This window comes from Peromyscus eremicus, chromosome 13, assembly GCF_949786415.1.
Source record: "Peromyscus eremicus chromosome 13, PerEre_H2_v1, whole genome shotgun sequence".
NCBI classification, from domain to species: Eukaryota; Metazoa; Chordata; class Mammalia; order Rodentia; family Cricetidae; genus Peromyscus; species Peromyscus eremicus.
In genome coordinates, this window is record NC_081429.1 from 23,099,857 (window position 1) to 23,113,233 (window position 13,377).

The window sequence follows — 13,377 nt, forward strand, 5'->3', positions numbered from 1 at the left end:
CCACCCCAAATTAACTTTTGTATTTAGTGTGAATTTGGACTCAAGGTTCCTCCATGTAATGTCATTACTCCAGAAATAATTGACTTTCTTCTGTTAAGTAATTTTTATGCTCTTGTTGGGTACCACCTGACTTTATTATTCTGAGTCTGTCAATCCATCGATCCAGTGGTCTATCATCATGCCAGTAACAAGAATTTGGTTACTACAGCTTTATCTAAATCTCATGGTCAGATGATACAGGGTCCAGATTGCTTTGGCTATTGTAGATTCCTTGAATTCAATTTTAAATCTTTATTTTTTGTATGTACTTTTGTGTTTCAGTGTAAACATATTCTTTGTATATGTGTGCCCTCAGAGGCTGAGAACAGGTATTGTGTCCACTAGAGCTGGAGTTATAGGCAGTTGTGGGTTGCCCAGCATGGACACTAAAAGCTGAAGTCTGGTCCTCTGGGAGAGCAGGAAGTACTCTTAAATGTAACTATTTAGCACCCCTTATATTATCTTTAAAAAATATTAGAATCAGTTAATTGTTGTGGAATATTAGTGTTACATTCATTTATGCTGCAGAACATTTAATGATTCAAAGATGTGTTGCATTCTTTTATGTTGTATTTGTTTAACTCTGTGAAGCTGTGTTACTTTGCCTGTCTAAAGCACCTGATTGGTCTAATAAAGAGCTGGACAGCCAATAGTGAGGCAGGAGAAAGGATAGGTGGGGCTGGTGGGCAGAGAGGATAAATAGAAGGAGAAAAAGAGAGGGAGGAGCAAGGAAAGGAGGAGAGAGGAAACCAGCTGCCAGCCACCCAGCTACACAGTAAGCCACAGAGTAAGACATAAAGAAAGGCATATAGAATAGAGAAAGATAAAAGCCCAGAGGCAAAAGGTAGATGGGATAATTTATGAAAAGTTGGCTGGAAACAAGTCAAGCTAAGGCCAGGCATTCATAAGATAGAATAAGTCTCTCTTTGTGTGATTATTTGGGAGCTGGGTGGTGGGCCCTAAAGAGTAAAGAGTAAAATAAATAAATAAAATGAACCAACAACAATTAATTTCTACCCAGAGATAAAAAATGCTGGCTAAGATTTTCATTAAGATTCCATTCTTTGGACCAATATGGGAAGAATTTTGAAGACATTTAAACAATATTGAGTCATCCAATCCATAGACTTAATGGTACTGTCTGCACTTAGGTGGCTCTGCCTTAAGTCCCCTTGATGATATTTTATCGTTTGTTAGTAAAGCTGTTACTCAGAGACGCAAGAAGAAAACAGAGACATGCGGTATGTGTGTGCAGGAGTAAATCTGCATCATTCATAGCTGGCACGATCATGCATGCAGATGACATACAAAACAAGTACTAGAGTAGCCACTGAGGTTAGCAAGGTAGTCATGCCAAATCAACCAATAAAAGTAAAGCACGTTTCTATATAATGGCAGCGGACAATGGAAAATAAAGATAGAAAATGTGTTAACAGGAAGAGACAAAAGTATGAGGCAGCGACACAAAGTGACGTCAAAGGAAAGACACAGCTCGAGCGCATCTGAGACTCTCCATCTTGATGACGATGTATCCGCCTTCCTGTGCACCTTGTGCTCACCTCAGTAGTCCTAGGAAATTGAGCAGCGTGAGTTGTGAAGAGGACTGTTTTGGCTAAAGGCCAAACCATGTTGGAAAATTCTTTTAGACTCTCCTAGGTTCTGTTGATGAGCGGACTTGAGCATTCTTGGTTTGAACTAAGCACCAAGGTTCTTTGTGTGTGAAGTAACATTTTCAAATGCACATGTACTACTTAATTTAGAGTTCTGTAAGTCACTCGTAAGCCCAGCTGGTGTTTGTGGGGTGCCATCATTTTCCCTGTGCCGAAGTAAAAGTGTTTCTCACTTCTGTTTGTTACACCCCCTTTTCTCAGTATTACTATTCGATCAAAGACATTTCCGTTGGAGGGATGTGCATTTGCTATGGCCATGCTAGCAGCTGCCCGTGGGATGAAGAAACAAAGGTTAGTTCTAGTGTTTTATAGTTACTGAAACCTCAGTATAGAATAATAATTATTCTATTTTTTTTTGGGGGGGGGAGTTTTTGAGACAGGGTTTCTCTGTGTAGCTTTGCGCCTTTCCTGGAGCTCACTTGGTAGCCCAGGCTGGCCTCGAACTCACAGAGATCCACCTGGCTCTGCCTCCCGAGTGCTGGGATTAAAGGCGTGCGCCACCACCGCCCGGCAATTATTCTATTTTTGATGCTGAAAAATATATTGATAAACATCAGAAAATCATCAAGCAAATGATGATAAAAATCTCTTAATAACTAACTAGTCAAACTATTGACAAGGACTCCCAACCCTAAAGTCAACGCATCCTTTTAAAGAACATTCTTGTCAGTTAACCCATATCTTAGTTGTGTTCATAATCAGGTTATGTGTGTATCTTCTCCAGAAGTTAAACCTACTTGTTTGATACAGTCCCAGATGCCTCCCTGTAAAGAGTGACCACATACTGTCTTCACGTGATCACTTTCTTTTCCTTAAATAAAATTAAGAAAAATGGTAAAGTTTTTAGCTTTCATTTTGTATCCTTGTTTTGCTCAGCAACTGCAATGTCAGTGTGAACATAATACATGTGGTGAGAGCTGTGACAGATGCTGTCCTGGTTACCATCAGCAGCCCTGGAGACCCGGGACCATTTCATCGGGGAACGAATGTGAGGGTGAGTAGACTCACAGTGTAGAGAGGCAGGCAAGACTCCTGCTTTGCATGCTTAAGCTTATAGCATCTTGATTATTATTATTATTATTATTATTATTATTATTATTATTATTTGGTTTTTTTTTCGAGACAGGGTTTCTCTGTGTAGCTTTGCGCCTTTCCTGGAACTCACTTGGTAGTCCAGGCTGGCCTCGAACTCACAGAGATCCGCCTGGCTCTGCCTCCCGAGTGCTGGGATTAAAGGCGTGCACCACCACTGCCTATATTGTATTGATTATTATGATGATTAGATAACTTGTTATTTTTAGCATTTCAAATACTGCCCAAAGCTGCGTGTCACCTTGGTGACATTTAAGGGCTAAGGGTGTATCCTTATGGATTCACTATTTTACCTAATTTTTTTTGCCTGTGTGTTTGTTTATGGGCTGCAAGTTTGAAGTTGAAATTAATTAGTTAGTTATGGCGCTAGAAAATGCCCTCCCATGAGGTACATCCCCAGCCGTAGTCACTTGGGCCAGTGAGTTAGCTAACTCCGCAGGTAAAGGCACGTGCCACCAAACCCAGTGACCTGAGTTTGAGCACTGGGACCCATGCGGTGGATGGCAGGAACCAACTCCCTTTGCTGTGTTTTGATCTCCACATGCAGCTGTGGCCTGCACAGGCTGCCCCCCACATCCTCCGAAACACACACATACAAAATAGTAAATATAACCTTAATTAAAAAAAAATTCACTTTATCTCCCTCCTTCCCACTTTTTACTTCTTGGTATGTTTTTTTTTTCCTCTAAGAATTTATGTTCTATATGAACACATTCCTATTTTCAATGTTTCTTACATGGAAAATGACATAATAATGCATGCCATTCTACAGAATTGCTTTCTTTTAGCCATTATTTATTTTTTATTTAGCTTTTTCCATATGTCTATGTATATTTTGCCTGCTTGTATGGTCTGTGCATCCCTTGGGTACCTAGTATCCAGAAGAGGGCGTCAGATCCCCCAGAACTGAGGTTATAAATGGTTGCGATCTGCTGTGTGGGCATTGGGAATTGAATCTGGGTCCCCTAGAAGAGCAGCCAGTGCTCCTAACACCTGAGCCATATCTCTGCAGCCCCCAGAATTGTTTTTTAATTTCAGACCTGGGCTTCACATTTACAAACAAGCGGACCCACCCTCGAAGCCCACCATATCACTTTTTTGAGGGGGAAACAGGGTCTCCTTCTCTAGTTCAGGCTAATGTCAGACCCTGTTCCACTTCAGTTTCTAAACCCTGAGATTACAAGCGTGCACTGCCACACCCACCCAGTACATTTCATTATTTTGATAGCAAGTCCCATTTTTTTTCCTCTAGAATATTGCCTTTATCTTTTTAAAAAGTATTTATTTATTTAATTCATATGGGTGTTTTGCTTGCATGTAGTCTATGCCTAGTGTCCAAGGAGGCCGGAAGAGGGCATAGGATCCCCTGAGATTGGTGTTAAGGATGGTTGTGAACCACCATGTGGTTGCTGGAAACTGAACCCTGAACCTCCAGAAGAACAGCCAGTGTCCTTAACCACTGGGCCATCTCTCCAACCTTTGCCTATGTCTTCTGGCATTGTTTCTGCTAGAGTTATAAAACACAGACACTCACTTCATGGAATAAAGGTTTTCTTTAGGTAGGACACATTATGCGTGTTAACTGAGATATTAAAATATTCTCCTAGAATGCAATTGTCACAATAAAGCCAAAGACTGTTACTATGACGAGAATGTTGCAAAGGAGAAGAGGAGTCTGAACACTGCTGGGCAGTACCATGGGGGAGGGGTTTGCATCAACTGCCTGCAGAACACCACGGGGGTCAACTGTGAGACCTGCATCGATCAGTATTACCGACCTCACAAAGTAAGTGTGCTTCTTCCTGCAGCCCAACTCCACTGCCTTCAGGGTGGAAAACACACCTCATTAAGTGCTGACCCCTATTCTGAAGGATCTTTTCCTTTCTTTATACTTCACCGTAAGAGTGTTCTCTCAGATTTTTCTCTCCTACCGTGGCTTGCTGTCTTGCTCAAAGTAGGAATATGCATGCATTATTATTGAACTTGAATCAGGGTCCTTCGAGCTATATGATTGAAGATAATTCTAGTTATAAATGTACAGACTCAGTTAATAACTAAAGGGTCCACACCTTGTGCATAAGATGCACTCACTCAACCCTCCATTGACTGGTAGGCAGCTGGACCCTTGGAGTGGCTTGTTCATTGGCGATGCTCAACTCTGGCAGTTATAGATGGCAGAGAGGGAAGGGGAACTGTGGAAACAAGACAAGATGACACCTTTCTGGTGATACTAACTGCTGCCCCTATCAAAAAGATGTTTAGAGCCTCTTGCTTGGGGACGTTTTATCTTCCTGACACCTACATCCTCCTTTACACAAAATCTCTGCAATAGTCTCACCTGCAACAGGAAGCTGATACCTTGACATTGTGATTATTATTTCAAATCATGCCGTTATTCCTGGTGAGGTCATCCAGGACACCTTCTGCCTTTCAGGTATCTCCTTATGACGACCAGCCTTGCCGTCCCTGTGACTGTGACCCTGTAGGGTCCCTGAGTTCTGTCTGTATCAAGGATGACCTCCATTCTGACTTAGCCCATGGTAAGAACTTGGTCTGTTTTGTTTTTTTTTTTTTTTTGGTTTTTCAAGACAGGGTTTCTCTGTGTAGCTTTGCGCCTTTCCTGGGACTCACTTGGTAGCCCAGGCTGGCCTCGAACTCACAGAGATCCGCCTGGCTCTGCCTCCCGAGTGCTGGGATTAAAGGCGTGCGCCACCACCGCCCGGCTTTGGTCTGTTTTTATGTGTGCAGTTGATCCAGGGTGTACATGTGGACTGTCAGTGTCGGGTAGAATTATTTCCGGGATGTTTGAGGAGATGACCCTGTGTTGATTCTTTTGTTTACCAAGTATTTATTATCTCCCACATGCAAATTGAGCCTTCTAATATGTGGGGCTTTGGGGCACCATCTCATTCTCTTCCTCTGGCTCCAGGAGGGTCATGTTGTGTGGGCATCACTATTACAGTTCTTTCTATTACAAGTAATATTTGTTTGGCTACATCACATTTTATATATTTAAGTCCTTATCAATTGATGAATGGCTATATAAAACTTAATATTTCTATTTACTGAGCGAATCTAAAACATTGACTGCAGCTGTGATATGCCCACTCACCCATCATTAGTGGGTAAACCTTGGGTTGATTCGTACCTTCCGGCTCTTATGACTAACAGGGCTGTGAGCGTTCGCATAGTTCCTTTCGTGGGTGTGTGTTTTATATTACTCTGGGATCGGGAGTGGGTTGCAGTATCCCATGGTAGCTCTGCCGGTGGGTTTCAATCTCAGTGTCTCTCTTTACACCAGCACTGTAGCAAACTGTGGCCTATGGGCCCATCTGCATAGTGTTTCATTTGAACGGAGCGAGCGGGGGACATTGCATAAGTATCGTCCATGGCTGTGTGAGAGCTAGAAGAGTGCCTTGTTTAGTTAGCATTTACCCGAGATTCTGCTCAAGGAGGCTGCGGTTTGCACTTGCCAGCCCCTGCTTTAAACCCCGGAACTTCACATTGAGTCAATGCTGCTGTTTTCTCCCCCAGGGAAGCGGCCAGGTCAGTGCCCATGTAAGGAAGGTTACGCCGGGGACAAATGTGATCGCTGCCAGTTTGGCTACCGGGGTTTCCCGAACTGCGTCCCCTGTGACTGCAGTACCGTTGGCAGCGTGAATGATGACCCGTGCTCGGAGCCGTGTCTTTGTAAGGTGAGTGTGGAAGTCCAAGAAGCTTGGGGTGTCTCCTGGGGTTCTCCATCCCACTGGCTCAGATGATCAGGTCTTGCGCAGAACAGAGAGGTTTAAGTAGAAGCGGCATGTCACAGCAAGCTGGTGCCCTTGGATTTAGATGGGCACCTGGCATCCTCTTTTGTGGCACCTCTGTGACCTCTTAGATGAAACCCAACGCTGCATGCCATGTCCTTGGCATTGGCTTAATTCTGTGGCATTGTCTTCCAGCTCTGTGTTTGGAGGAGAACCAGGTAAATACTGAATTCCCCTGAACTCTAATGAAATGGAGATCGGTTATCTTGAATTTCTCCTGAGTGAGAATTGTGTAATCATAGGAATGCGTAGATGGGGTGCCCAAGGAGGGTCTTATTTGGCCATAGGATATTAATAACCATTTCCCTGGAATTCTTGAGATTTCCTGTTTGTACCTTATGTCTTATTCCCAAGAACGCAGAGTCTTCAGTCTGTGAAAATAAGCCTGGGGTATTTATAAGTAAAACAAATAACCATATAGCCCTCTTTAAATCTTAAAATGTTTGTACAAGCAAGGCATGGTTGTGTATGCCTGTGTTCCCAGTGCCTAGAGGGGCTTGAGAAGTGGAGGCCAGCCATCCTGAGCTACACAGTAGACCCTGTCTAAAAAACAAAAACAAAACCAAACAAAAAAACTAAAACCAAACAAGATGCAAATATAAATAAATAAGCAAATAGCTTTGATTTAATGAAAGATTTAAAACAAAACAAAATTACGTGGTGATCAAGCGCTAACATCTGAGACTCGTTCTTGGTCACAGAATCAGACCAGTTGTTGTGGGCTCCCCATTCATAAATATCTGTCTGAGGCTCCCCATGTGCTGTGACTATTCATTTAACTGACTATTTATTTCCTGTTTTTGTTTTGTGGCCCTGTCCTTATGGATGCCATTTTCTTCTGTCTCTCTGAATACATTGACCTCACCAGCTAATCCTTTTTTTCCTTTGTTTTTTGTTTTGTTTTGTTTGTTTTGTTTTTTGTTTTTTTTTTTTTTTTTAATATAACTTACAGAAAAATGTTGAAGGAGAGAATTGTGATCGCTGCAAGCCAGGATTCTATAACCTGCAGGAAAGAAACCCCCAGGGCTGCTCTGAGTGCTTCTGCTTTGGCGTCTCTGATGTCTGTGACAGCCTCACGTGGTCCGTTAGTCAGGTGGGAGACACCGCGAGCTGGTTAATAATTGGGTCCTGGAGGCCATCTGTGGCCAGCCATATTAGAAAGCCAGGAGGCCAGCTTTCCCTAAGTCATTCTCTTCCATTCCGAGAGGCCAAGTCCCCGATCCGAGGCGGCCCACTCCTAGAAGCATTGATGCCATATTTTCGTTCTAATTCGTGGGTTTATTTTCATATACATTTTCTAGTCGAAATAATTGGCTGGAATGGTGCTGTAGAATCCGCTTTGTTTCCATTTCTTCTGTAGGACACACTTGGGGTCATGGGAATTTTTCATTTCAAAGAAGCTGGGAGTGGGAGGCATTCCAGTGCTGGGAGTAGAATGAGCACAGATGGCCTGGAATTGTAAGGATAGGCAGGGTGTGGGGTATGGGGAGCAGTGGGGCAAGGAGTTGGAAGTTCAGTGTGTGATGGCTGGAGGTTAGGGAGGGGCTACTGGGCTCTGGGCTTAGCCAACTACTGACCATTGTGGTCTCCACGCTGCGGGGGTGCGGGGAAGGGGGGCTCTCATCACCCCTGGGCAAGTGACATGTTGGCAGGACAAGGTCTGAGGTTTTTATACACTTTTCATCATTTGGCTCTAAAGCAGGACTAATAAAGAAAGGATAATTAGAAATAGGAAGATACTTTAATCACGACATGTATAGACTGAGCACCCCTCAGCTAAGATGTTGGGGAGCAGAAGCATTTTGGATTTCCTTTTTTGGAATATATATTCTTATCTCATGTATACCTTATCCACATAGTCTGACTACAGGTTTTGCATCATGTTTTGGGTACACCTGCTTTATGACTCAAGTGAGGTCAGGTTTCCATTTGTGACTCTAATAATTCTGGATTTGGGGACATTTGTAGATTAGGAATATTGAACTTGTAGTAGTTTGTTTGTTCTTATTAAGTATCCAAACTTTGTAACTGTGATCTGCATGGTTGTGCTCTTCAGTTGTGTGTAACTGATGTGTGGGTTGGAGGTGTGTGCCATGTGCTCAGCTTGCCTGTATTCTTTGACTAGTGGGAAGTCCCTCATTGTGCTTCAGGATGACAGTCTTGTTAGCTCTGTCTTGAGCATAAACTCGCTCCCTCTGTCCCCTTGTTGCAAAGATATTTATACAGGACTGGATGGAATCTAAGATGACCCTTATGCCATATTCTAAAGTCCTTAAATTTTTTTTTTTTAAGGTGACCAATATGTCAGGGTGGCTAGTCACTGACTTGATCAGCCCAAATATGATCCGGTCTCAGCAGGATGCACTGGGTGGGCGTCATCAAATCAGCATCAACAACACGGCTGTCATGCAGAGGCTGAGATCCACGTACTACTGGGCAGCTCCTGAGGCCTACCTCGGAAACAAGGTGTGTGCAGGAGGGGAGGAACAATGTTGAGCTAGAAATCTCAGGGAACACTAAGAACTCAAAGCACACTTCCTGGACACAAGTTTGCTAGTGTTTACAGCCTTTGTGCATACCACACCGAGCACTAGATCCCATCCATCCTTATGGGACTATGTTACAATATCCAATCATCCTCTGCTCTTCTGCCTCTGGTTCCTCAGTCTTGTGAATCTCATTCTCTTCACCATGACTGACTTTCTCCTTTATTCCTCTGGGTCCTTGAATAAGTCAGACTTTTATGGAGTGTTAGCAGCAGACTGCAGAGTGGCCCATGGTACAGTCCAGGATATCTAGGAAAAGGCTCCTCCAGGGGAGTGTCTGATCTGTTCCCTGTTTCTACATCCAGGCAAACAGATGCGCATGGTAAGGTCACAGAGGACCAAAATAATGCCTATTTTAATTTAAAGAAAATGCAAGACAACGATCTACAGCGTTCATTGTCCAGAGAGTTGATTTCTAATGTCCTCTCATTAGTGTTTGGTTCCCCCTCACCAGTGAATTATGCCCCATCGCTCCAGATTCTGACTAATTAGTAAATACACCCAGGGGGTCTGTTCAAGTAACTCTGGTTTGTTTTATGGTGACTCTGTACCCTCATAATAGACTAATCTTGTAGTTTGGTAAGCATCTAGTTAAAGTTATTACTATTTTTTGTCTAGTTTGTATATATATATATATAGTTTGTATATATGTATATATAAAACTACCTGCCTGTCTGTCTATTGATCAGTCTGTTTGGGTAACAGACTGTTGCTGTGCATCCCTGACTGGCCCTGAATTTCCACTCCTGGCTCAGATTCCTGACTACCAGAGGTGTAAGTGTGCAGTTCCACACAGGGCCTAACTTGTACATTAAAATTGTACAATATTTTCTATTATAGGATCTTATCACCAGAGAGCTTTTTAAAAAAAATTGTCAGATTTCATAATTTATATACATATATGTATATAAAACTTTCTTCTACAAATGTGAAGGATTTCCTCATCATGCTCATATCCACTAAATAGTATCTAATATGCCTTTAGTGTGAATTTCCCCCCTTATCACCATCAGGATGGACGTATCCAGGTGGATCCTAGCAACAGTATCATCTGACTTAATGCTGTAACTATTGTCCCCTGGTCCTCACCCTCACTGTGCTCTTCCAGCTGACGGCATTTGGCGGGTTCCTGAAGTACACAGTGTCTTACGACATCCCAGTGGAGACAGTCGACAGTGACCTCATGTCTCATGCTGACGTCATCATCAAGGTGACTGATTCGCAATGATTTGATGTAGAGCTTGGGGTCAGGTGGAGTGGTACACACAAGAACACGTGTGTGTGTGTGTGTGTGTGTGTGTGTGTGTACTATACATGTACAACTGCGCATATACAGTATAGAAAAGAATACAGTTAACTGCCCCTTCTCTAGTAACTTTGGATTGGGTCATGTTTGCTGTAAGAACTTGGTTGCGGGATACAGAATTTTAATTTTGGGTCCCTAAGTTGCATTACAAATGCCTTTCCTCTCGGTTTCCTATGCTAGGGAAATGGGCTCACTCTGAGCACACAGGCTGAGGGCCTGTCCCTGCAACCCTACGAGGAGTACTTCAACGTGGTTAGACTCGTGCCTGAGAACTTCCGGGACTTGAAAACCAGAAGGGAGATCGACCGTGACCAGCTAATGACCGTCCTGGCCAATGTGACACATCTGTTGATCAGAGCCAACTATAATTCTGCCAAAATGGCACTCTACAGGTGTGCACTGAAAGGAGGGAAAGGAGATTGCTACAGAGGTACTTGGGGAAAGGTCATCTTGTCTTTAGCGTTGCGTACATCGAGGGTAATACACATATGAGGGATACAGTTCTAGGAAATAGGTGCATTGGAATCGCTTTCAGGAAGGTAATGTTGCAGACACTAGACGTCCATAATGACACATGCGTCTGGTAGGAAACAGAGGATTTTAGGTTCAGGAACCTTCAGGGGCAATGCTTCCAAGCAGCGCTTAATGAGTGAACAGCTCCTGAGCCATTTTGCCTCCCTGGCCCTTCTCTCCCTCCCTCTCCCCTTCCTTCCTGCTTGCTCCCCCTCTCTCCCTTCGGTCCTCTGGTGCCAATGGCCTTGGCTTTGCACGGTTATTTGAGCTACTGAATCCATCCTTGGTCATTTGGTTGCCTTGAGCAGGTCAGTGTGTGGAAACCAAGTAGAAAATTGGATGCTGCTAAAGCAAACCTGGGGAAACCCAGGGGAGGATCGTCTCTGAAGTCACGATGAGGCAGCTGGTCTTGGAGGGCGGGGGGGGGGGGTGTTGCTTCCATCAGAGCTTTCCCTTGGCAGCCTGTGGGCAGTGGCACTTCTTAGAAACAACTGTTGGAACCCTCCCACAGGATAATGGTGGCTGCCAGAGTGCCTGATGGAGACTCTCCAGGTACTCAAAGACACTGCTTGCCCATTTCCTTTAAATTAAACCTTTCAGGAGCCTGTCTTTTGTGAGGGGTAAAAGGTCTCTTGCAAGCATGGGAGCTATCTAATGTCCCTTGTCTGTTTGCAGGCTGGATTCTGTCTCTTTGGACATAGCAAGCCCCAATGCTATAGACCTGGCAGTAGCTGCTGATGTGGAGCACTGTGAATGTCCCCAAGGCTACACTGGGACCTCCTGTGAGGTACTGCTGCTCTCTGCCAGTCTCCTCCTCTCTTTTATTTCCAAAGGGGGAAACTTGCATGCTGAAGTTGATATGATGAATACTTGCATTTTAAATTTTGAAAACTTGCATGTGGCTTAGACTTTATTAAATTATGGGGCTACTGGGCATTATATTGTTTTTAGAGTGCATCCTACTCTTGCAAAGGACCTAAGTTCGGTTCTCAGCACCCATATCTGGCAGTTCATAACTGCCTGTCATTTCAGCTTGAGGGGGATCCGATGCCTCTGGTCTCTGCCAGAACCTGCACTCATGTGCACACACACACACACACACACACACACACACACACACACACACACAAATCCACACCCCCCACACATACACACGTGATTTTTTAATTCTAACAAAATTTTTTATTTCTAACAAATAATTAGATTCCTCATCAGGGGTTGACTGTTGTACCTTGAAGTTCCTGGACTCCGTGCAGCTTTCTTGCCTCAGTCAATAGGAAACTTGCAGTGCTTATAATTGACTGTGCATCCCTAAGAAATATCAAACTTGATTATCTGAATATTTGCAGTCACACCTGTGAAGGACCAGCATGACTTTGCATAAGCCAGAGCCGTCTTGAGGCCACGTAGTCCTCTGGCTCATTTACTCTAGCTGTCTGGACCTTACATGGCAGCACAGGTTCAGCATCCATGGATTGAATCAACCTCTGAGTGGGTATATTCCCCAATGATAACATTGTACCTTCACCGAGTGTGTGCAGACCTTCTCCATATTATCCCCAATGATAACATTGCACCTTCACCGAGTGTGTGCAGACCTTCTCCATATTATCCCCAATGATAACAATCCACCTTCACCGAGTGTGTGCAGACCTTCTCCATATTATCCCCAATGATAACATTGCACCTTCACCGAGTGTGTGCAGACCTTCTCCATATTATCCCCAATGATAACATTGCACCTTCACCGAGTGTGTGCAGACCTTCTCCTTGTTATCCCCAGTGATAATATTGCACCTTCACTGAATGTGTACAGACCTTCTCCATATTATTCCTAAACAAGATAGTATGGTGTTTACTTGCAAGGCATTTATATTTCATCAGGTATTACCAGTAATCTAGATATGTATTAAAATATCTGGAAGATGTGCACAGGTTATATAAAATATAATACCATCTTATATAAATGACTTCAATATTGTGCCATCCATTGGGGGGTCCTTGAGCCAATTCCCCACAGAGATGGAGAGGGGACTTTTTTTTTTCTTTTCTTTCTTTCTTTCTTTCTTTTTTTTTTTTTTTCTGAGACAGGGTTTCTCTGTGTTATTTTGGTGCCTGTCCTCAATCTTGCTCTGTAGTCCAGGCTGGCCTCGAACTCACGGAGTTCTGCCTGCCTCTGCCTCCCAAGTGCTGGGATTAAAAGTGTGTGCCACCACCGCCCAGCAAGAGATGACTTTCTATAAAAATGAGTTTATACGTTATCAATAAGAGTATTGAAATTTGAGCAGACCAGATGGCTCAGCCTGTAAAGGGGCATGCTGCCCAACCTGAGCGTCTGAGCTTGATCCCTGGGATCCACATAATGGGAGAAGAGAACTGCACATGCTTGTACATACACACAC

At 43.6% G+C, this 13,377-nt stretch overlaps 1 protein-coding gene across 1 annotated transcript in view; it reads left to right on the forward strand.

Moving 5' to 3' along the window:
• Lama1 (laminin subunit alpha 1) overlaps window positions 1-13,377 on the forward strand; it is a 130,839-nt gene that overhangs the window by 48,457 nt on the left and 69,005 nt on the right. Inside the window, exons 6-15 of the mRNA XM_059278034.1 lie at window positions 1,911-2,000; window positions 2,586-2,703; window positions 4,409-4,587; window positions 5,236-5,341; window positions 6,336-6,496; window positions 7,563-7,703; window positions 8,903-9,076; window positions 10,265-10,366; window positions 10,643-10,854; window positions 11,651-11,762. Of these exons, the coding sequence (XP_059134017.1) occupies window positions 1,911-2,000; window positions 2,586-2,703; window positions 4,409-4,587; window positions 5,236-5,341; window positions 6,336-6,496; window positions 7,563-7,703; window positions 8,903-9,076; window positions 10,265-10,366; window positions 10,643-10,854; window positions 11,651-11,762 (1,395 nt within the window). The remainder of the gene's footprint in view (window positions 1-1,910; window positions 2,001-2,585; window positions 2,704-4,408; window positions 4,588-5,235; window positions 5,342-6,335; window positions 6,497-7,562; window positions 7,704-8,902; window positions 9,077-10,264; window positions 10,367-10,642; window positions 10,855-11,650; window positions 11,763-13,377) is intronic.